Source organism: Alligator mississippiensis, chromosome 1 (assembly GCF_030867095.1).
Source record: "Alligator mississippiensis isolate rAllMis1 chromosome 1, rAllMis1, whole genome shotgun sequence".
Classification (NCBI taxonomy): Eukaryota; Metazoa; Chordata; order Crocodylia; family Alligatoridae; genus Alligator; species Alligator mississippiensis.
In genome coordinates, this window is record NC_081824.1 from 140,939,373 (window position 1) to 140,961,374 (window position 22,002).

At 44.3% G+C, this 22,002-nt stretch overlaps 1 protein-coding gene across 7 annotated transcripts in view; it reads left to right on the forward strand.

Moving 5' to 3' along the window:
- Positions 1-22,002, forward strand: part of QKI (QKI, KH domain containing RNA binding) — a 281,160-nt gene that overhangs the window by 157,488 nt on the left and 101,670 nt on the right. For 4 of the 7 annotated variants that reach the window (XR_001371952.3, XM_014596742.3, XM_014596743.3 and 1 more), the window contains exon 4: positions 12,721-12,771. The exons of the other annotated variants lie outside the window; for them this stretch is intronic. Coding sequence is in view for 3 of the 4 variants with exons in the window: in XM_014596742.3 (XP_014452228.1) it covers positions 12,721-12,771 (51 nt within the window). In the remaining variant the exon portion in view is untranslated. The remainder of the gene's footprint in view (positions 1-12,720; positions 12,772-22,002) is intronic. 7 annotated transcript variants of the gene reach the window in all.

Genomic DNA, 22,002 nt, shown 5'->3' on the forward strand with positions numbered 1-22,002 from the left:
AGCTGGGCACGCAAGTTTGATGGCAGAGCCAGGAATGTAACTTTATTGAGTGGAAGTTCTCCACTGTGATCCCTTTACTCTTGTGTTGGAAAACACCAAATACATTTTCTGCATTTTTATATTCCACCCCCACCTCTCCCCGCCCCAGTTGCCCTGGGTTTGGATTTTAAATTGGCTGAAGCCCTATGTGAAAAGTTTGACATTGATTTGATGTAATAGACTCTTGAAAATACGATCTTTGGGGAAATTTCAGAGAGAGGTAGTCTTAAATTGCTTTGGGTTATATCAGAAAGGATTTAGAATGTGAAAAGTACATAGAAACTCAAATGATGCTCCTTTTTTAAATAGTCCACATTTTGAGAGAGACTTCTGTAAAGTGTCATGTTGAAAGGAGTTTCACAGAGCTTAGTAGAAAACATTTTTTTTTCATGATCAGAGTTGAAAATATACATCCGGATATTTCTCTTTGTGTATAACGCCCTACTCGCAAGTAAAGGTAGGATTCCTCATGCAAGTTTCACAGTGTGCATGAATGATGAGATGTTTCTCTTCTGCTGTTGCATCTTTACAATTACTAACCCCATGTTAGATATCCTGCTTTAAACCAGTTTGCGACTCGTACTCTAGGACCAGTTCTCACAAGGATGGACCACCACTGAAGAGGACCAGAGGATCCTTTTTCATAGATGCTGCAGTCTTAGCTGAAGTTAGTGGGGCCACATAGGGGTGATTTCAATGAAATTTCATTATAATAGTGCGTGGATTAGATGAGCCTTATCTTTTCTTTTGCCCTTAAATGCTGTCTAATCTGAGTTTTAGTTTTGGCTAATATGAATAAGAAGCAAGTGAATGGTTATGCTATTTATCTTCTTCTGTAAAGCACTTTTAGATTTACAAATGAAATGCTGTTTGTAAAGCTAAGCATTTCAGTTGTCTTCCACTTAACTTCAGAGACCTAGCTTCAAATTTAATTTGACTGCTGCTTTGGCTTTTCATGTATTTTTGAAGTACAGACCAGTTTCTGTTCAGCTCTGGAAGAGCCAAGTAAGAAGAAAAGATATGCTGATGATAAATATGTCTACTCGGGGTTTGGTTTTTTGCTTGCTCGCTTGTGTTTTTGTTTTAAATTGGCATAATACATTTTTTCTTTAGAGACATTAGTATAATCAAATGTTATCATCTAGTTTATTTGTAGACATGTGAGGAGGTCTAGAGAATTAGAATAGGAACTTTGGCATCAGTCAGTCAAGGGGATATTCCTTATTAAAATGGTAATGTATAGCTTTTTCCCAAAGTATGTTTCAGAATTTGGGATTAAACAGCTGTTAAAACATTTTATTTTTATTAGTTAACTATCTGACTAAAACTTGCTTATTGTGCTTTGTTATCTGGACACTTTATTCAACTACTTGTTCTGTCCTGTGTGGAATGCTTGCTGAGAAAGATGGAACCTCTTATTTCTAATACAAAAGTTGAAAATATAACCTTATTGGATTAGGAGGGAGCATTAGACTTCTTTTTAAACATCAGAGGGGCAAAATCGGGTCCCAACAATTATTTTCTTTCCAGTAACGTTGAAAAAACATTACATTTTAAAATATAAAATCAATGCATCTTATGGGTTAAACATCTGTTCCTCCCCTCTCCTATCCCCTCACTCACTTCCCAGACTCCTCCATGGTGACAGTGCTTGCAGTAAGTAGCATAAATTAGTTTTATACTAGTAGTTAATCTTCCCTGCATGTTCAACAAAATTTGGTGCAGTAAGCATCTGAAATTTTCCCAGAGCTGATGTCACACATTGCTCTTAGGTACTCTGCTAATATATTTTCTCTGTCCTCATCTCCACTTCAGAAGTTCACTCCAAAAAATCTGCATATAAAGTAAACTGTCTCAAAATGAGAAACAAATAGTTAATCCTGCTGTTGGTTTTACACATACAGCCCTGCTCTTGGCCCCTTCCACCAAACTCAGTTTAAAAATACCATGTCTGATTGCATTTTTCATTGCGATTCTTTAGCAGCACTGAACCTGAAAGGTCATGTTCACCTTCAAGAGTCATTCAGGCAGAGTCACGCCAGGGACAGTAGTCAAGCTTTCATCAATTCCTTTCCAGCAGATTTGTAGATCTACTACATAGTTTTCTACTTACGTCATTGTCTCATGGCATTAATCCAGAATGCTTTTTTTCCAATGAAATGTTCAAAATAGAGAGAGAACACTCAAAACCCAGTGAGCAAATTAGCCTTTTTCACTTTAAGTTGTACAGTGTAGATCTGGGGTGTCAAACTTGCTCTTCTAGATCTGGCCTGTTGGGATTCAATGCAGGCTGGATATGGACACAGCAGCAGGACAAGAAGTAACACACCTGTTGCCCTCCCCTTCCCCTATTGCTGACACATGTGCCCATCAAGGCTTCATACCCTAAATTTTGCCACAGCTTGCCCTGGCCCAAAATTTCTGGCTCCTCTACCTGTAAAATCTAAATGAGTTAGACCCTCTTAGACATTCATGCAATTTAAAGGATCATTGTAAATATTTTTAAAAGTGTTCTCTTTACTGTTCACATTATGTTTTTGTCTTTCATAAGACAAGTCTTTTGGGGGCTGGGGCTGGGATCACAGGGCGGTAACAGCGTGGGCCTGGGCTAGAGCTGTGATCTACTCCCTTCACATCCCTGTACTGTCATTATGCTGAGATCCCAGTCCCAGCCCCCCCTTTCTATCACACTCTCAGATACCACTTCCCATCAGCCTGCAGCCCCATCCCAGCCACTGCCCGTGGGGGTTCCAACTGGTCTCTGGGAAGACCCTGCCTGCCTGCTCTGTCCAGTGCCCCTGGTGATGGGTGTGGGGTGGACAGGCTGAGGTGTCCCAGCAGCCAGGAGCAGCCGCTGCTGCATGGACTGCTGGGACACAGTCTGGCTGCTGCCCTGCCTTGCCCCACTGCATGCCTGGGGGTGGTGGGACCATGTGCAGGTGCTATGGCCTGGGCTCCCCTCCCTGGGCCAGGTGAGGCAAAGGGACCTGCTGAGACCCAGATATAATCCCTTGCTGGGCTGGATCTGGCCTGCAGGTCATATTTTGAGCTTGGTACATAAGCTTATGTACCATGAGAAAAGGAAGCTGCAAAATGGCAGCAGATACCTTTTTGTACTTACACAATTGTCATATAGTTTGAAATAAATCTATAAGGCATTTTTTGACTGACAGTGTTTACAGAAGGCTGATGTATATGTAATTAACGATGTATTCTCTGATTAGGTACTATATAAGATTAATGGGGTGCACCGATAAAAGTTTTATTGGCTGATTATTAACCGGCCATATCAGCCGATACTGATCCAATTGCCAATATGCAACCCAGCAGCTTGGAGAGCTGGTAAGTCTGTGGGGAAGAGGGGGAGGGGGGGGCCAAGGGGCATGGGGGGGCTGCAGAGCGAGACCCCTGTGGTGAGTAGGGCATGGGCAGGGTGCAGAATGGAGCTGCAGTCATTTTGTCTGGGGACAGGGGTGTGGCTCCCACTGCTGTGCGCACCCCCTAGGGAGGCATGGGGGGCATGTGTGCGGGGCAAGGGTGGGCTGCCCACTGGCCTGGGGCCATGGGCTGTGCTGGCCTCTTCCCAACCTGGGGGCTGGGCCAGGGCTGCACTCAGAGTAGGCAGTGGTGCTGGAAGTAGGGATTAAGGAAGGGTTACGGCAAATTTTGGGGTGGCTGTAGTCTTCCCCCCTAGTGCCTCCACCTGGTCCCAGCCCACAGCGGGCAGCCTGCCTTTGCCCTGTGCACAAATCTAGGGGTCGCATGCTCCCCCAGGGGTGCATGCAGCAGCAGGACCTGCTCCCCCTCCATGTGTCCCCTGGATGAGCCATCTGCAGCTCCATCCCATATTCCTCCCTGCCCCAGCTGGGCAGTGCCTACCCTTGGCCCAGCGCCACTCCCTACTTCACCGTGGGGGGCTCAGTCTGCCCCCCACATGCCCCTTCTCCTTCCCCCCCCATGCCCCTTCCCCCTACAGACTTACCAGCCAGACACTGCTCTCCAAGTTGCCGGGCTACATTCCTGGCTGTGTGCATGCTGTGGTTATGCACATGCACATGGCATTTATTGATGACATTACCAGCCAAAAAACGCTGATTGCTGATAATGTCAGTTTTCTGTTTATCAATACCATATGGACTGATATATTGATGCACCTCTGAAGATTAACCATTTTAAGAGTATTCCTTTCTAGTGATGTCTTTTCTTAAAAGACCAGATTTGTTTATAGAGAGAGTGCTTTCATTGGTCATTAGTTCTGTGCACAATTGCAGGCTACTTGATACCAGAAGAGAAATATACTTTGTTTAGAACCTCTAGCTTTCAAAAGGTGTCTTTTTAAATTTGAAAAGTTTACTCAATCTAAAGAAGTCCTTTTAATCTTTTACAATGAAACAAAATTATTTGCTACCAAGTAGAACTTCCTGTGGTTAAGGCAAGGAAATAGTGCATAGATGTCCTAGCATCAGCTGTTACAGAATTCTTTTACTCTCTCACCTCAGTTCCTAGCTGTACAATGGGATATTCCCTATTGCATAGAAATGTGAGTTGGGTAAATTAATCGACCTTAAGAGTCTCGAAGAGAATGGAATTGAATTCCTATAAATAAAAACATTGTTTATGTGAACTTCTTTTCTAGCAATTTGCTGATTTCCTTTACGTTTGGAAACTATTAAGTTGCTCACAAATGCATTTAAAGTGGTTAATGCATAGTCTTTTCCAAAGACTTAAAAAATAATTTTTGAAAGTTATTACACTTGTTTATTTTGGGGGCTTGCAATCACATTTTCCTGTTTGTGAGATGTTTTGTCTTGTGTTTAAATTTTTGCACAAATTCAAGGAACTGACCACAGTGGGTAGCATTCAAAGTATGATGTAAATAAACTGCTGGGAAAAGAGTTTTTGTTAAAGCAAGTCGAAGTGCTTCTATAACAATGGTAGACTTTGAAATATGCTAATATTTTAATTTGATAATGTCCTTTTTAAAGGTGATCTGAAAAGATTGTATTTAATTGAATTTGTTTGTTTTTATACTTTTTGGTTTTGCAGGTTTTTTTTGTTTTTTTTTTTAAGAGAACAACCAGACCCTCAACTTCTTGGACTTGTTTGATGCAATCATATGAACATAGCCATGACAACTGATCATGGACATCATTAATTTATTATTAAATTGAAAACTAATTTTTTGTCTTGGCTTTTCTACAATAAATTTTTCATTCCTGCCAATCGAAACCATGGCTATTAATCATGTTAATTCCCCCATAGGCTAGGAGAAAGAAGAGTTGGTGGTTTGGTTGTGGTTTTTCGTATGTTTTTTTTAAATACACTAGGGTTGGTGACTCCCTGACAGGAAGACTATATGAATACCTAGATAAGCAGAAAGGACAGCCCTCTAACAGTTCCTTTATTCCATGAAATTTGAGACCAGGAAGGAAGGCCCCTGGCAGACGTAATGGCACCATGGGATCTGATCCCCACACATAACATGCATGTCAGGATGTGACATAGTGAAATTAGGCATCAGATCCCAAACTTGACCTTGTGACTTGCCAGTGTAAAGGAAGCCAGGGATTGTGACCCTCGTCCCAGGCTTCTATACCAGCAAGGAGAAAGTCGGATGCCTGTACCTGTAGCCTGCCATAACCTGGGGCCGGGGTGACTCATCTCATTGTTAGCCCAGTCCTGGGACAGCCTGGGGTGAGTTACTCTTGTTCCAACCCCAAGTCATGGGTCAGGTCCCCACCAGGTTAGGTTCTTGGGCTTCGCCAACCTGGCCCTCTACCTGAGACCTCTTGAGCTAAGGTAACCAGCTGTCCTGGTTAGAAATACAGGGTTTCAGGACACTTCCCCCTCTTCCCCGCCCTCTTTCTCCTCCCCCTCCCCCCTCGCTGCTGCCAGTGGTGTGCTGCAGGGAGAGGCAGAGGCCAAGTGGCATTCTGCACCAGGCAGCCTCTCTGCACCATTTCCTTTCCCCACCGGATTGTGCCCTGTGTCTGGAACACTCGTTTAATCAATGCTTCATGCCTAGGACTGGCCTCAAATCTGGGACTGCCCTAGGAAAAACAGGATGGACGGTCACCCTATCTTGAGCGTATACTGACAACATTTTATAGAAGCAGGACATTGACTGCTGTGGCTCTCCTGCTTTACCTGTGGCAGGTTAGGGCAGGGGTGGGCAAAATGCGGCCCATGAGCCGAATGCAGCCTGCCAGGCCATTTTATCTGGCCCGCGGGGTCCCTACAAAATTTAGAAAATTAGTATTTATCTGCCCCTGGCTTCCTGTCATGCGGTCTGTGATGGCTTGCCAAAACTCAGTCAGCAGCCTTCCTCCCAAAATAAATGCCTGTCCCTGGGTTAGGGTGTTAGTTCTATGTTTAATCAGGGTTGATGACAGTCTTATGTGGAGTTGAGATTCTGTTTGTATGGGATGGTTTAGATGGGAATGATCCTGCCTCAGGCGGGGGGGTGGACTAAATTACTTCTGGAGGTCCTTTCCAGCTCTATTTTTCTATGACTGTATGACTCTGCCAGGGCTGACTATCAGCTGATTGTTGGCCCCACCCCAGACATTCCCAGGTCTCTAGCTGCACTGGATGCAGTCTGGGTTGGGGCAACAATCCAGCGCAGCTGGTTAGAGAACCAGGGTTGCTTCAGGCCAGTGCCAACAAAATTGTCAGCAGGCAAGTTGGGGACCTGGGTTGTCTAGGGCTGATTCCAACAATCATTTGGTTACTAGGCATCATCCCCAGGAAGCCCATGTGTGTGAATGTGACGCATGTTCAATTTCAGCTGCCATATAAACCTGGCATAAAAATATTTGACGTTATACGTGGAATATTTTTATAGCTGGTTTGCCGTTTTATAGCGCCATGTGTAGCACCCTTGTCACTGTGCTGTGATTAATACATTAATCATGGCATAAATGTAACATGTAGAGGGTATTTTTTCAACCATGGCTTTCTTGTGTGAAATTCCTTTTCCTGCTTTTCAGAATTAAGTAGAAATTAAACTGTTCTGAACAAATATTCACTTTTTAGTTGTGATTTTAATTTTCTGCTTTAATGAAAGTGTTACTTTTCATGGTGATGGAATAACAAGTCAAAGATCTTTGTTCCTTTAAAAAGTCCTTTCAATCATGGGGGTGGTTCAAATAGGCAAACCTGAAACTTTAAATGACATGATCTTACTTTTCCTGAAGAAGAGGCAAGTGATGTCCAAAGCTAGATTATCTAGTTCCATGTGCTTAATTACCAACTGGTTCACTGGTTTGGCTTTCTTTAAAACTTTGGCAGCAAAACACTAGAATATTACCACTATCTTTAATTAATTTAAATAAGCTTAAAATAATGTATTAAAATTACCACTACCTTTAATTTAAATAGGCTTAAAATATATTACAATTAGGTCCTAACTTAAGTCTTCATAGTAGTAAATGCATTTTTTTAAGTGTATTTAACTGTTTTACATTATTCATATATTCTTGTCCATCTTACTTTGTCTTCCTGAACATTGTATGTATTTTTATTCTTTATTCATAAGAAATGGTTTGACTTCCATAGCAGTAGTTTCATTTCATGTCTTTGGTCTCTGTAAGTAATTACTATTTATATACTTAAGGGTATAGAAGTAGGGGTGTACCAGACAAGCCACAGCTCCACCCTGCCCTGGTTGTGCAGCCTGTGCCCCTCCACTAGCTCCACTCGCTCCCTCACCACAGAGGCATTGATCTGCCCCACCCCCGCCACTCCCTTTCCCTCCCTCCCACCCCTTTGTCCCCACAGACTTACCAGCTGGATGCTGCTCTCCAAGCTGCTGGGCTGTACTCCTGGCCATGTGCGTGCTGTGTCTACGCACAGCATTTATCAGTGACATTATTGGCCACACAGGCCAAAAAAAGCCAATTGCCAATAATGTCAATTTTCCTTTTATTGGTGCCAATAACGATATAGACTGATGTATCAGTGCAACTCTGTATAGAAGTGGAAAGCTTAATCTGAAGTCAGGCAGAAGTTAGGGCAGGGTGACATCTTGGAGACTGGCATCTTAGAGATAGGCATGGGTTTTTATAGGTAAGATCCTAGTTTGTCAGATGCCTCATGAATCTGATGAAGTTATCTGTTGCTTATCAAAGGTTCTTTCTCTCAGAAGCAATTAGTTTCTAAGGGTGCCTCTAGGCATGTGGGGAGGCTGATCCAATGCGCTGTAATTAATTGGACATTAGGAAGAACTTCTTCACAGTTCGAGTGGCCAAGGTCTGGAACGGGCTCCCAAGGGAGGTGGTGCTCTCCCCTACCCTGGGGGTCTTCAAGAGGAGGTTAGATGAGTATCTAGCTGGGGTCATCTAGACCCAGCACTCTTTCCTGCTTATGCAGGGGGTCGGACTCGATGATCTATTGAGGTCCCTTCCGACCCTAACATCTATGAATCTATGAATATGCTAATTAATGCACTCCAGCAGCCTCCCTGTTTTGTATATCAGTCTCCCCTCATTTGAAAATGGTGCTGGGGCACTTTATGTAAAGCTTGTTGAATGAGCTTAAAGCATCCCCACCGCCATTTTGTAGTATGGGGACACTGATGCACAAGACACTGTGGGTACTTTAGTTAGAGACGCTCTTGTGCTAAGTACAGACAGTCAAAAAGCCTAAGGCTGCATCAATTCAGTCATTGCAGGTTAGAGATTAAACTAAGAAACAACTGGACACATTCACTTTTGCTTCAGGAAATGCATCATGCAGTGGCTCAAGCCAGGGGGCACTAGACCATGGCTCTGGCATGTAGCCAGCATGGGCTGTGTGCTCACTTCCTCTTCCTGTTGCCCCTGAGGTCTCTGGGATTTGCAGTCCAGAATTACACCAGCAGGACTCTGCAGGTTTGCTCACCACTTGTTCTTCCTGTTTCCAGGTGCTTCTGGGATTTATAGTCCACAGTCACAGCCAGCACTAAATTTCTTAGGAGAGCAGGGCAGCTCTGTACTCAGAGGAAGGAAAGTTTAACTCTTTTCCCTGGCCCCAGATCCAAGCTGGGGTTTGTCTGGGGGAGGCACAGTCCCTCCCTCCCCCCGGCCCACTGGAGCAAACAGCCCAGCCCAGGGTTGCAGAACATGTGGTTTAACTTGAACCAGGAAAGGGGGCTGGGACAGAAGCTTCATAAACTGGTTTGACCCAAATCAGTTAAGTCTGATACTACATTCAACCAGGTTTATCTTAAAGCAGTTTCAGCCGTTTTGAAACTGGGTTATGTGCACTGAACTTCTGTCCTTTTACAGGTTTAAATCAGTTTCTGATCACTTAAACCAGTTTGTGTGTAACTTCTGTCCCTAGCCTTAGGGCTGCTCTAATTAAAGTGCCCCCCAGCCCCTCCCCCCCAAGCACATGTAAAAATGTCCTAAGGTGCCACGTTGCTCCAGCTTTAAGATAGGTAATAGTGGCATTTTCTTTGAGCATTTTCCTTATGAATTAGTGGACGCATTGCACCCTGTGATATTGTAATAAACTTGTTTTCAAGACAACTGCGTTTTGTAGTGTGCAGTTAACATGCACATAAACTTTTGCTACCAGGAGAAAGTTCTTATGAAAGAAGATTTAGGAGGATATATTTTAAAGAACACTCCTGCATAACTATTGTAAATATATTTACACTGTGTGTGACATGCTTTTTTATGCAAGGGAATCTGATCAGGAGAGCAACTTTTAGTGTAACATGGGGCACTAGAAATAATCCTATAGTTAAGGTTACAACCATTCTCTTATATAAGCCCTACTTCTGTTTTCACTGTCTGAGATATTCTTTCATCTGAAAATGGGTATTTTGCTCTAATCATAGGCACATATTTCACTGTATTTTAAGAAAGCTAACCCTGAACTTTTTGTGACCTGGTCACTATGGGTGCAGGTGATTGTATGTATTACCTGCATCCCCATTCCTTTCTTCTCTTTGCCAAAAGAAAATTAACAGTTAATGAGAACCCTCTTTGAGTTCAACCAGCTCATGTTGCTTTTTTCATTTTTGTCTTTCGCTAGTTGTTTTGCTTTGTTTCATTTCCTAAAATTGGTTTGTACTCCTTTTTTGATGCCTTATCTATATAGAGGGTTTGAAAGACACTTGAAAGATCTTTTCTGCTTGATTTTGACCTTGAAAAGGTCAGGGACTTGAAACGGTCATCTCAGTTTTTTGTAGGGGGTTTACAGGCTATTTCAGCTAGGGGTGCACCAGTAGTGATTTTGGGGGCCAGTACCAATAGCTGATATCAGCATATCGGCTGATACCGATCCAATTTCTAATGCAGCTGCCCCCAGTTAGTAAGTACATGTGGTGGAAGGGAAGGGGTGTGATGGGCAGATCAATGCCCCCTGCAGAGAGGGGGAGGGGGCAGGGGCAGGCGCTGTCCAGCCGGGGCGGGGCAGGTAAATGCAGTTCCGGGGGGGGGGGGAGGGGAGTGGATTCTGTTGCTGCTTGTACTCTGGTAGGGCACAGGGGCATTTGTGCCTCCAGATCTGTACAGGGTGGGGCACAGCTACAGGCTGGGCTCAGATCACGTGTCAGTGGCTCTGGGAGGGAGGCTGCAGCCACCCAAATTTTGGCATAGCTCTGTTCCCAGCACCACTGCCACCAGCTGCATGGTGCAGCCCTGGCTCTTCCTGGCAGATGGGTAGAGGCGGGGCATTGAGTTGGGGCTGTGCCTGGTGGTGGCAGCACTAGAAGCAGAGCTGCCACAAAATTTGGGGTGATTGTAGGCCCCTCCCAGCACTGCCAGCACCTGCTCTAAGCCCAGGCACCAGCCCCGGCAAGAAGAGCCCTGCACAGCTCCAGCTGTAGCCCACCCGCCTCACCCCATGCCATGCAGATCCAGGGCCATATGCACCCCTGTGCCCTTCTGGGGGTGCAAGCAGCGGTGGGAGTTACTCCCTTCCCCACAAGCTGCGACTCCATCGCACCTCACCCCAGCGGGGTGGCAGCACCTGCCCCTGCCCCCTTCTTCACCACAGGGGGCGTTGATCTGCCCCCCTCATGCCCCTTCCCTCCCCCACTTGCTTCTACCACACAGACTTACCAGCTGGAGGCAGCTTTACCTGCTGCCAGCTCTGCTCCTCGCTGCCTGTGTGCTACGTTGCAGCTGCGGGCAGCACAGGCATTTATCAGCCAAATGATTGGCCACCTTCCACTGATTTTTCCAATACAGCCAATTTTCTTTATATCGGTACTGAGCTGATACCACACCAATGTAACAGTGAATCCCTAATTTCAGCAGATGCAAAGTGATAGCTTATACACCTCAGTGAAAAAATGGGAGTGGGAGAGGGAGAAAGGGGTTTGAGTTTTTACCACTTAATTTCCCAAATTGTAATTCAAATTGTAGGAGTTAAGAAAAGCAAAGAACTGAATTGTAAAAAGTAAAACCAAGACTCTTTGCTTCTCAGTTGCTTAGCTTCACTCTCAACTCTTGCAGTGTTTTCTTCTAATTAGGAGTGCACCAATAGAGACTTTTGGGGCCGATTCCGATAGCCAATATTTAAGGAGGCATATCGGCCAATACTGATCTGTTTTCTGATGCAGCTGCCTCCAGCTGGTAAGTCTGTTGTGGTGGAAGGGGAGGAGGGAGGGAAGGAGCATAGGGTGGGGAGCAACTCTACGCCCCCCCCCCCCCCAGTGAGGGAGGGGGCAGTGGCAGGTGCTGCCCAGCCAGGGCAAGGCAGGTGTGGTACACGGCTTGTGGGGGGAGGGGCGGCTTCCGCTGCTGCTTGCATCCCAGAGGGCATGGGGTAGCACGTGCCCTCTGGATCTGCGCGGGGCAGGACGGGCTGCAGTCGGAGCTGTGCGGGGCTGTTCTCATTGGGGCCTGGGTTAAGAGCAGATGCCATCAGTGCAGGGAGGATACTGCATCTGCTCTAAGTTTTGCTGCCGCCAGCTGCCCAGTGTAGCCCTGGCTTAACGCCCCGCCTCCACCCACATGCCAGACAGAGCCAGGGCTGTACTGGGCAGCGGCGCTGGGAGCAGAGTGGCGGTGAAATTTGGGGTGGATGCAGCATCCTCCCAGTGCCAACAGCGCCCATTCTGAGAACAGCCCCACAGAGCCCTGGCTGTAGCCTGCCCCACCCTGCCCTACGTAGATCTGGAGGCCACACCCCCACCTTGTGTGCTCTCTCGCAGTGCAAGCAGCAGTGGGAGCTGCTTTCTTCCCCCCCACACACACGAGCCGTGGCTCCACCCCTCCCCCCTGTTCCTCCTGGGCAGTGCTTGCCCCTGTCCCCTCCCTCACCGCGGGGGACACTGATCTGCCCCCTCCCATGTCCCTTCCCTCCCCTTCTACCACAACAGACTTACCAGCTAGAGGCAGCTTCCCATGCTGTTGGCCTCTGCTTCTCACTGCTTGAGTGCTGTGCTGCGGCTGTGTGCAGCACAGGTATTTATTGGCCAAATTATCGGCCCTATCAGGCCGATATGCAATACAGCCACTTTTCTTTATATTGGTACTGATCTGATATTGAACTGATGTAACAGTGCACCTCTACTTCTAATTAGTTCTTTCATCCTAGCATCTTTCTGACTAGGCATCACATGACTTTCAAATGTAAACAAACAGGAAAAGATCACCCTCACCAAAGCCCCAAGCCTCCGTGCCTCTTTTAAACATCCTAAAGAAGCAAAACAGGGCACAAGCCCATGTTTTTTTTCCTTTGCAGGTCTCCTTTAAGAGCAGAGGCAACCTTGATCCAGCAGTTTTGGAGGTAGAGGCAAGTAATTTTTTACTTTTTGTTAAAATATCAATAACTTTTTTGAGTGAGTTACAGCATGAGAAGGCCCTGGTTTTAAAACCTTGATGAATTATATTTCATACACTCAGTTTAAAGAATACATACTCTTTTCTTGCTTACTGTCTGGCTCTGTTTCAGGGTTATATTATGGAACATGTTGTACATGATTATATGTCCAATTTCAGCAGATGGTTATGGCCAATGAAGGCTTTCCTTTTAACTAATATAGTTCCTAAAGCTCCTTTGTAGAATTTTTTACATACAAATCACTGAATTGGGCTAGTGATTTTTCTCTTATAAATCGGTTACTTTTGTACCCTACCTCCGGCTGCTGGAGCTTCAGAACAAGTCCCTGTTTCTGTTAATGGACTTGATTGGTTAAATGAGTATGCACACCTCTGTTGTGGTCAGTAGAACTGTGGTTCCCTCTTCTGTTTCCATCCACCTCTAAAGGCAATGTTTTATCTAATTTCATTGCCACGTAGAGAAACTCTGTAGCTCCCCTTTATCATTCCCCCATTTTCATGAGGTGGTGATACCGTGCATCCATGGAGTAATATCCAGCAAAATGATGGCTGTTAAGCTGCTTCAGTAGGGTTGGTATAGTTTTGTTATCTGGTTAGTCACTTCGTGCATGCTCTTTAGTTATCACAGGCTTATAAATGTGATTCTGTTGATCTGTTTCCACGTCAGATAAATTAAACATTTTGAGTTTTTTCTATTAGTGGGAATAAAAGAACTTTTCTCAGCAAGGAAGTTTGGGGACTACATTGCTTAAATTTCTTTTTCAGAGATGTAGGGGTATAAACAAGACTTGATTTGCAGTAACCACATCTTTTTGACCATTAAAGGTGATGGACACTGACAGCTGTGAGGCAAAGTAGTGAAACATCCGAGTTGTTAGTTCCTTGAAGTACTGGAAGTCTGTGGTAAAAATGTTGATACCTGAGGACCTTTTTCCCTGCTCCAGTTCCTATTTAAGAGTCATTATGTCTATTTTTAATAGTTTTGGTTGAATGTTCAGGTCACTGAATACAGTGTAAAGATTGAAATAAAATCCATAATACTGTGCATCTCAACCAGAGTGCTCTGGCACGTTGTGCCACACAGTGTTAGCACTGTCAGGTGTCTAAACATGATTTACAGGATAAACCTAAAGGGAGTTTTTATATGTGCTCCAGGGGTGGGGCAGGGCACTTAAATTAAAGTGGCTCTGAGAGCCTCTCCAATTACAGTGCCTGCAGTGTCTGGTGCATCAGTGTCCCCATACTTCAGAATGGCAGCAGGGATGTTTTAGCTGAAGCTTGTTGAATGAGCTTTAGTTAAAGCACCTCTCTTGCAAAGCCTACCCCCTCTCAGGGTCAGGGCGAGTAACCTTGCCCCAAACTGTCTACTCCTGCTGAGCAGGGAGGTGTGCTGTAGTATCCCCTGGCTTCTGACTTGTACCCACTGCAGGCATGTGGCTACACTTCCAGAATCAAAAGTGAATGTCTGTTCACTTGTTTATTGGTTCAATTTATGTAGCTTGGACTATACTGCACAGACTGAATCGATTCAGCCTCAGGCTTTTTGACTATTTGTACTTAGCCTAAAGCTGGGGTGGGCAAAATGCAGCCCACAGGCTGGATGCAGCCCACCAGGCCATTTTATCCGGCTCGCGGGGTCCCTTAAAAAAATTAGAAAATTAATATTCATCTGCCCCTGGTTGCCTGTCATGAGGCCCTTGATGGCTTGCCAAAACTTGGTAAGCAGCCCTCCCAAAATAATTGCCCGCTCATGGCCTAAAGGGTAATGCAGAGTTACGGGGAAATGCTCAGAATTACTGCATCTACTAGGAAGGTACAGTAGATGCTGCTGTACCTACGCAGGGTGTGCAGCTTAACATCCTCCCCATGGGGAAATAAAAAGAGAACCTGTCACTGTTATATAGCAAGTATAAGGGCTACAATTATGCTGTCTTTTACATAGGCCACACATGAGATGGGGGAAAAGGTGAATCCATTTGCCTCCAAAATTCCTGTGTTGTGGCTGAGCAGAGTCTGGTTTTCCAAAGACAGTTATGCTAGTTTTGTGTACAATTAAACACAGTTATGGGGATCCTGATTTTTTTTTTTTTAATTTTTATGATAGTATTAGAATGATGTAGCTGAGAATTATGTGAGGGGCAAGGATTTTTGGGTGATACCTTTTGTTAGACCTACTGCATAATTGGGATAACTTTTAGTTGTGGATTTTCCATTGTAAGCAGTGGATTTTGATGTGGTTTTAGCATTTACCTTGTCTAACTTTATCTGAACTATACAGTTAGTCCACTAAAGGTATTGCCCAAAAAGTCTTTGCTGCTTTCATTTTTTTTATAAAATAAGTAATCTACATATAATATAAATGAGCTGTTACAACCACCATCTCTCTCACTCTGTCCTGCTTCCGGATTTGACTTGTCCACCAACACTTAAGTTAATTAACCTCCACTGTAACGTGTTGACTTTTTTGTCTTTTTCTGACTACCTAAAATGGATTCCCAAATCACTGACAGTAGACGTTGTTTAAAAAATGAATAGGTTTGCAAATCAAATCCTGAAAACTTGTGGTATTTTTATAAATCTCTGTATTTTTTAAAATAAAGAAGTATATTAGTCATTTTATTAACATTTTTTGGCTTTCTAGGAATCTCTTCAGATGCTTGTTCAGCTCATCCACTCAGTTTTCCCATTTCACTTATGGCCACATGTTGTGACAGTATTCCTTGGAGAATCCAGTATGTCTTCCAGTACTAGTTAATGCTGTGCCTTTACTTGGTCAAAAAGGTTTGGCTAAAGATACCTCTGACAGGAATTGCCTCATCTCTGCCTCCAGTTTTCTGTCATGTGATAGCATATTGCACTTCTGATTCTGAAAAAAAACCCTGAATATTGCAAGTCCTGTTTAATTTACCCATCCTGAACTTTGATGTCTAGATGCTGAGTATTATACACATAACAGAGCTGTGATGAACTGAAGATGACTTGTAATTTTTCCTTATAGGTGTTAATGCTGAACATACCTTAATCAAATTGTTATTTAGGAAAAGATTTTTGTACAAGTGCACAACAAAAAAAAATTAAGTTATTTCTTTGGTGTTTATGCATATGTATACTTGTTTATATTAACTAATCCAAAGGGCAAGCCTGCCCTTGGTGGTTTTGAAAAATAATTAATGTAAGCATCATGTAGTAGTACTAATTGAAATTGCTCTTTTGGGAAGTATGTTTAGGCAAAATTTCCCTAAATTAGAGCATGTTGGTGTATATTGAAGTAATTCATAAATTTAAATTTTCTGTGGTTGATTATTGACTTTTGTTCATTTATTACAAATGGATTGTACAAAATTAGCTAAATTCCTTTTGACAGTTCTGGAAGCTTCAGTAATTGGGTACTCTGGGACTTAAACATACATACCAGTCATTTCTGACCTTAATACCCAATGATCTAAAAATAAACCATTTTCAGAAGCTCAAAAATAAACTATTTCATTTAAAAATAAGCTATTTCTCACTACTGAGTTCCATGTTGTAGCATTTCAGCAGCACCTGGGAACTGTCAGAAGTAACTCATGAAACATGGTAAACACAAGCAAGACTTTTCATGAGGAACACTGTCATCTGATGCACCTTTTTTTTACATAGTTCACTTTCAAGGAAGAAGGTAGTCATTACTTGGCTGTAAAATTAATTGCAATTAAAAAATCTAGTGTGAACTTAGTGTTTCAGGTATTGGAAAATCAGCAAAAAGACTGAATTTTCTGACTAAAAGTATATTAAATAAAATAATTAACTTCCTAAGGTGTTCCATATCTATCTTAATTTAATGCTTGTCTAATTAAGGATCTAGCGCTACTTCTAATGTCAGTGACAGCTCTTAACATAAATAATAAAGAGATATTGTAACTAAACCAAACCTTGGTAACCAGAGGTAAGAATATATGTAGATCCAAGCATGGTAAGGTAAGAGGAAAATGCCATTAAGAAATCTAAAGAATTTATTGTAAATATTTCTCAGTAATGAGGTGATGATCAAGGCAAGTTAATGTTTGTGTTCCCAAGTTAGCTTAAAAGTACTTTTTCAAGATGCATTTGATTTTTTTATTTTCCCCTCATGATGTTTCTTTCCTTTTTTGTGTCCCCGTGACAAAGTATTTAGCAGAATTCACTGATTCATTCAAATCTGACAGAGCTGTGTAGTGATCCTCCTGCTGCGGCGGTATGTGGAGTACCCCTATGGTTTGAAGCCCCTCAAGTAGCCAGTGTGGGGCTCCTAGCTGCAGGAGCCTACTTCTTGCATTGGCAGTAAGGCACGATGGGATCTAATGTGCAATCCCACAGTTGTTTCCTGCCATGCAAGTGCAGCATGACAGGTGTGATTTGTGTGAATCGCATTAGATGCCATCATGCTTTTACCTTCATGTGCAGAGGGGACATTGGTATCAGTGGTTCCATTCAGCACTTGCCTAAGTGTTGATTTGAGAGCATTTAGTCTCATATGGTCATAGTAACAATTAGATGTGGCAACTGTTATAACGTAGCTTAACTGAGACCTAGCTTGCTTTCAGTTTGTGCTATGTATAAGATTTCTATTTTACTTTCTGGAGAGTTGGAAGTGAACTTTTCTCCACCATTAACACTATTTATCCCTTCTCTCTCTCTCTCTCTCTCTCTCTCTCTCTCCCCTCCCCCCCCCAAAACAAGTCTCCCCCAAACCCTTCTGGTCCCCCCTAGTGAGTTTATAGACGGTCACCAGGTCCCCCCTCAGCCTTCTCTTGTGAAGGCTGAACAGGTTCAGGTCCCGTAGCCTCTCATTGTAGGGTCTGCCCTGCTGTCCCCGGATCATGCAGGTGGCTCTCCTCTGGACCCTCTCCATGTTGTCCACATCCCTCTTGAAGCGGGGCGCCCAGAACTGGACACAGTATTCCAGCTGTGGCTTGACCAGTGTCGCGTAGAGGGGGAGGATCACCTCCTTGGCCCTACTTGAGATGCACCTGTGGATGCACAATTATCTATCATAATTGCAAAGCAGCAGGTATATACTGAAATAAATTCTAAAACACAATGCAATATGTAGTTCTTCCTCTGTGGGGAAGACCAGAGAGAGCATGAATCGTAAGTAGGATATTAAGTCACATTGCTTAATTCATTAGTGGGAGGCATTCATACTATGTCGAAAAGAGGAGTTCAAAAATTATATAGCAGCACCAGTACTAACAACGTAACACATTTAATATGAGGGAAAAGGACTAATAAATACAGTTGATATGCGCATTAAAAAAACTTTATAATGCCTAAAGATTAGAATTAGAAATTAAAATTCCACTATACTGCATACTGGTAAACCAGGCTAAAGATTTATGGGAATCACTTCTATTCCAACTCTGGGAAAGTCTTCAGGATTGTAATAAATCTGTGAGAAATGACCTGCAAAAAACATAAAACAGTCAGGGGTAAGTGAAATTAGAAGATTACACAGATGATACTTCTGAGTTATTTACATGCACACTGAATTGCCGTTCATGATCCAGGAATGCACAAACAACTTTTAAAAATGTGGCGGGGGGAGGGGGGACACAATACTATGACCTTCTTGTATTTTTCAACTAATGATGCTAAGAAAGATCCAACAGATCATAGGCAAGGTGATCTTAGTTGTACCACCTTAGGCTGTGTAGAACTACCCCCTTCCCTATGCCTCTGGCTAAGGGACCCCAATGGCCCTGCCCCTTGTTGCTGATCAGCCATGAGGGCTGCCCATCATATGGCCTTGCTTCTCATTGTTGATTGGCCACGGGGTTTGTCTGTCATATGGCCCTGCTCCTTGCCATTGGTTGGTGACAAGTGGCGGGGTCATATGATGGACAGCACTTACAACCAATCGGTTATGACTGGTGATAGCCATTCCTCTCCTCCTGGTGGACTGTGCAGTGGACCACCAATTTTCATAGATTTCATAGACACTAGGGACTGGAAGGGACCTCAAGAGATCATCGGGTCCAGCCCCACTGCCATAGGCGGGAAGTCAGCTGGGATCAAGTGACCCCAGCAAGAAATATATCCACCTGTTTTTGAAGGAATCCAGAGTAGGTGCTTGAACCACCTCTGGGGGGAGTTTGTTCCAGACCCTGGACACATGCACCGTAAAGAACTTTTTTCTTATATCCTGTCTAAATCGGCCTTCTCGGAGTTTGTAGCCTTATTATCCCTTGTGGAGCTCTGGTGAGCAGGTGTTCTCCCACGTCCTTATGTACCCCTCTTATGTAACTGTAGGCTGCCATCAAGTCCCCCCCTGAGCCTTCTCTTCTCCAGACTGAAGAGTCTCAAGTCCCTCAGCCTCTCCTCGTATGGCCTTCTCTCCAGGCAATGTATCATATGAGTGGCTTTCCTCTGGACTCTCTCAAGCTTCTTCACATCCTTCCTGAAGTGGGGGGTCCAATACTGGACACAGTACTTCAGCTGTGGTCTCACCAGGGCTGAGTAAAGTGGGAGGATGATTTCCCTAGTGTTGCTTGAGATGCATCGGTGGATGCACACCAGAGTTTGTTAACTGTGCCAGCCACAGTGTCACATTGGTGGTGTGCAGGCCGGGCCCCGATCCCACCCTCGTCACCATGTGCGGCGGTGATTCCGATCCCATTCTGGCCGCCACGGGCGAGCCAGGGGCGAACCGGGGTCGTACCGGACCCGTCTTCGTTGAACATGGGCTGTGGCCAGCAGCCTGGGCACGCGGGGCTGGAGAGAACTGCGGAGCGGTTTAGCGCACGCAAGTTACAATTAGTTACGGAGGCGTAATGGTTGATTGAAAAGATTATTTACTTACACCCAAAGATGGTATTGATGTAGGCTGGACAGGTTTCCAGGCACAGTTCCCGCTTGGATCCTCACTAGAGGAACACGACAAATCGATTGCTCCCACGGAGTTTGCTAGGCTCCGTGGGTCCGGTTAAGTTGGGTTCGAAAAGTTTCCCGGGAGTTATTCAGGCTCCGCGGGTCCGAAGTTACAGGAAAGGGATACGTCTAGGATTGCGTTCGGCGACGGGGAGAGGCGAGAAGCGAAAGCTCCGTAGACTCGGTTCTATTGCTTCTATTGCCTGCTTAGGGGAGGCGCGTCGGGTCCGCGAGGGTCCGCAGTGCTTGGAAATCTTCACACAGAATCTCTCTCGTCCTCCCTCCTCTGACTTGGGTGGAAACTACCCAAGCCTTTTGTACGGCTAGCAAGCCAATTGCTAGCCGCCACGTGTGCCTACATTAGGAATGGGCCAATAACGTGGCGCGAATCCTAATACAAATGGCGGGAACTTCTTTACAGTGTGCATCACTACGATACAAAAGAGATGCACAATGCAAAGAAGCTGTAATCTGGCGCGAAATCCCGCATTGCACCAGAGTTCTCTCTTGCAGCAGAGAACTCTACCGTGCAAAGAAAGCGACAAATTGGTGGGAAATAATTTAGCGGTGCCAAAGCACACACGCAAACAAAAAATCACAACTTTGGGTTGTGACAGTTGGCTCATATCTTGTGGTCAGTCAAGACCCCCAAGACCCTTTCGGTCATGGTGCTAGCGAGCATAGCACTGCTGAGCCTGTAATTGTACTAGGGGTTCTTCCTACTGAGATGCAGCATCTTACACTTCTCAGCATTGAAGGCCATCAGGTTTTGTTTGGCCTACCTTGAGAGTGTTTCCAAGTCAGCCTGTATCCCCAGCCTGTCCTGCGGTGTGACTGCCCTCCCCCATAATTTGGTATCATCTGCGAACTTGGTGAGTTCACATCCGACTCCTGTATCCAGATCATTAGTGAAGATGTTAGAGTATGGGCCCAAACCGAGCCCTGAGGGACTCCACTGGTCACCCTGCACCATGTTGATTTGCTCCCTTCAAGTAGGACCCCATAGTCAGTTGCCTAGCTATCGGACCATATAATGATCAAGGCCACAGTTCCACATCTTAACCATGAGGACATCGTGGGGAACTAGGTCAGAGGCCGCCTTGAAGTCCAGGTAATATATACTTAGTGCAAGACACAGTATTGGACTCAATGCAAGAGTAGGTGGTTGAGATTTTGGGTGTTTTTACACGTCCTCTGAGGGGTGCTGGTGGGGCGGGGGGGCACATTTTAATTAGAGTAGCTCCAAGAGCTGCTGTAATTAAAGCATCAGCAGCATCTCGGGTATCAGCATCCCCATGCTTCAGAATGGCAGTGAGGGGCGCTTTTAACTAAAGCTCATTGAACAAATTTTATTTAAAACAACCCAGTCACCATTTTGAAGCACGGGGATGCTGATGCATGGGATGTGGAGGCTGCTGGAGCACCCTAATTAGCACACTCCAGCAGTCTCAATTAATTGAGTCTGCTCCAACGTCTTGCATTTATAGCACATCAGAGCAGCTTCCCTGCACATCTACAAGGCACCCTTAATGTCTTGTGATTATACAGGAAATCAGGAAGATGGTTTTATAGTCTCTTCTACTATTAAGTAGGGTAGATTTGGACTTTATAGTCTAATTAAATTAAAGCTATATAGCATAAACTTTCATCAGTTGGAACTCATTTCATCAGATGCTGTGAAAGGATGTGCAAAAAGCAGCATATGGAATGGCAACAGTTATTTGAATACACGAGACAGAAAGGGGGAGAGACAGCAGAGAAAGTGCATAGGAACAAAAGGGTCACAAAAGCTAATTCTTGTAATAGGATTAGAATCCATAGTCCCTGTTTAAAACATACTTACTACAGTCCAGTCTGTGAATCATTTCTTGTTCCTCAGTTTCCTCTTGAAGTCAGTTTTAAAAAAAAGCTGCTTAAGAACAGCTAACCTAAGGTCAGTGATGGAACTTCAAGGGAGGTTAAAGTGTTTTGCCACAGGCGTCTGCATCTTTCTGGAACTGATGTCAGAGAGGTGTTCTTTCATTTTTACATGTAGGGATATGTCTAGTGTAGACCACAGACATACTTCAAGCACGTGGTGGCATATAAGATGTAAGTGGAGTTGTGTTATCATTTATGAAATTAGGGGCATTTGAAAATTCATGGTGAATTTATGAATTTGGGGGGAAAGAAAATTCCTTATTATTCTAAGATTGAATGAGAACTTGGGCATTGAGGTTCTTTCTCCCTCATGATAATGGATAAAGTATTGGCAGTGTTGCAGCATTGCTAATAACTGTGTGAATATGTAGAAGGAATC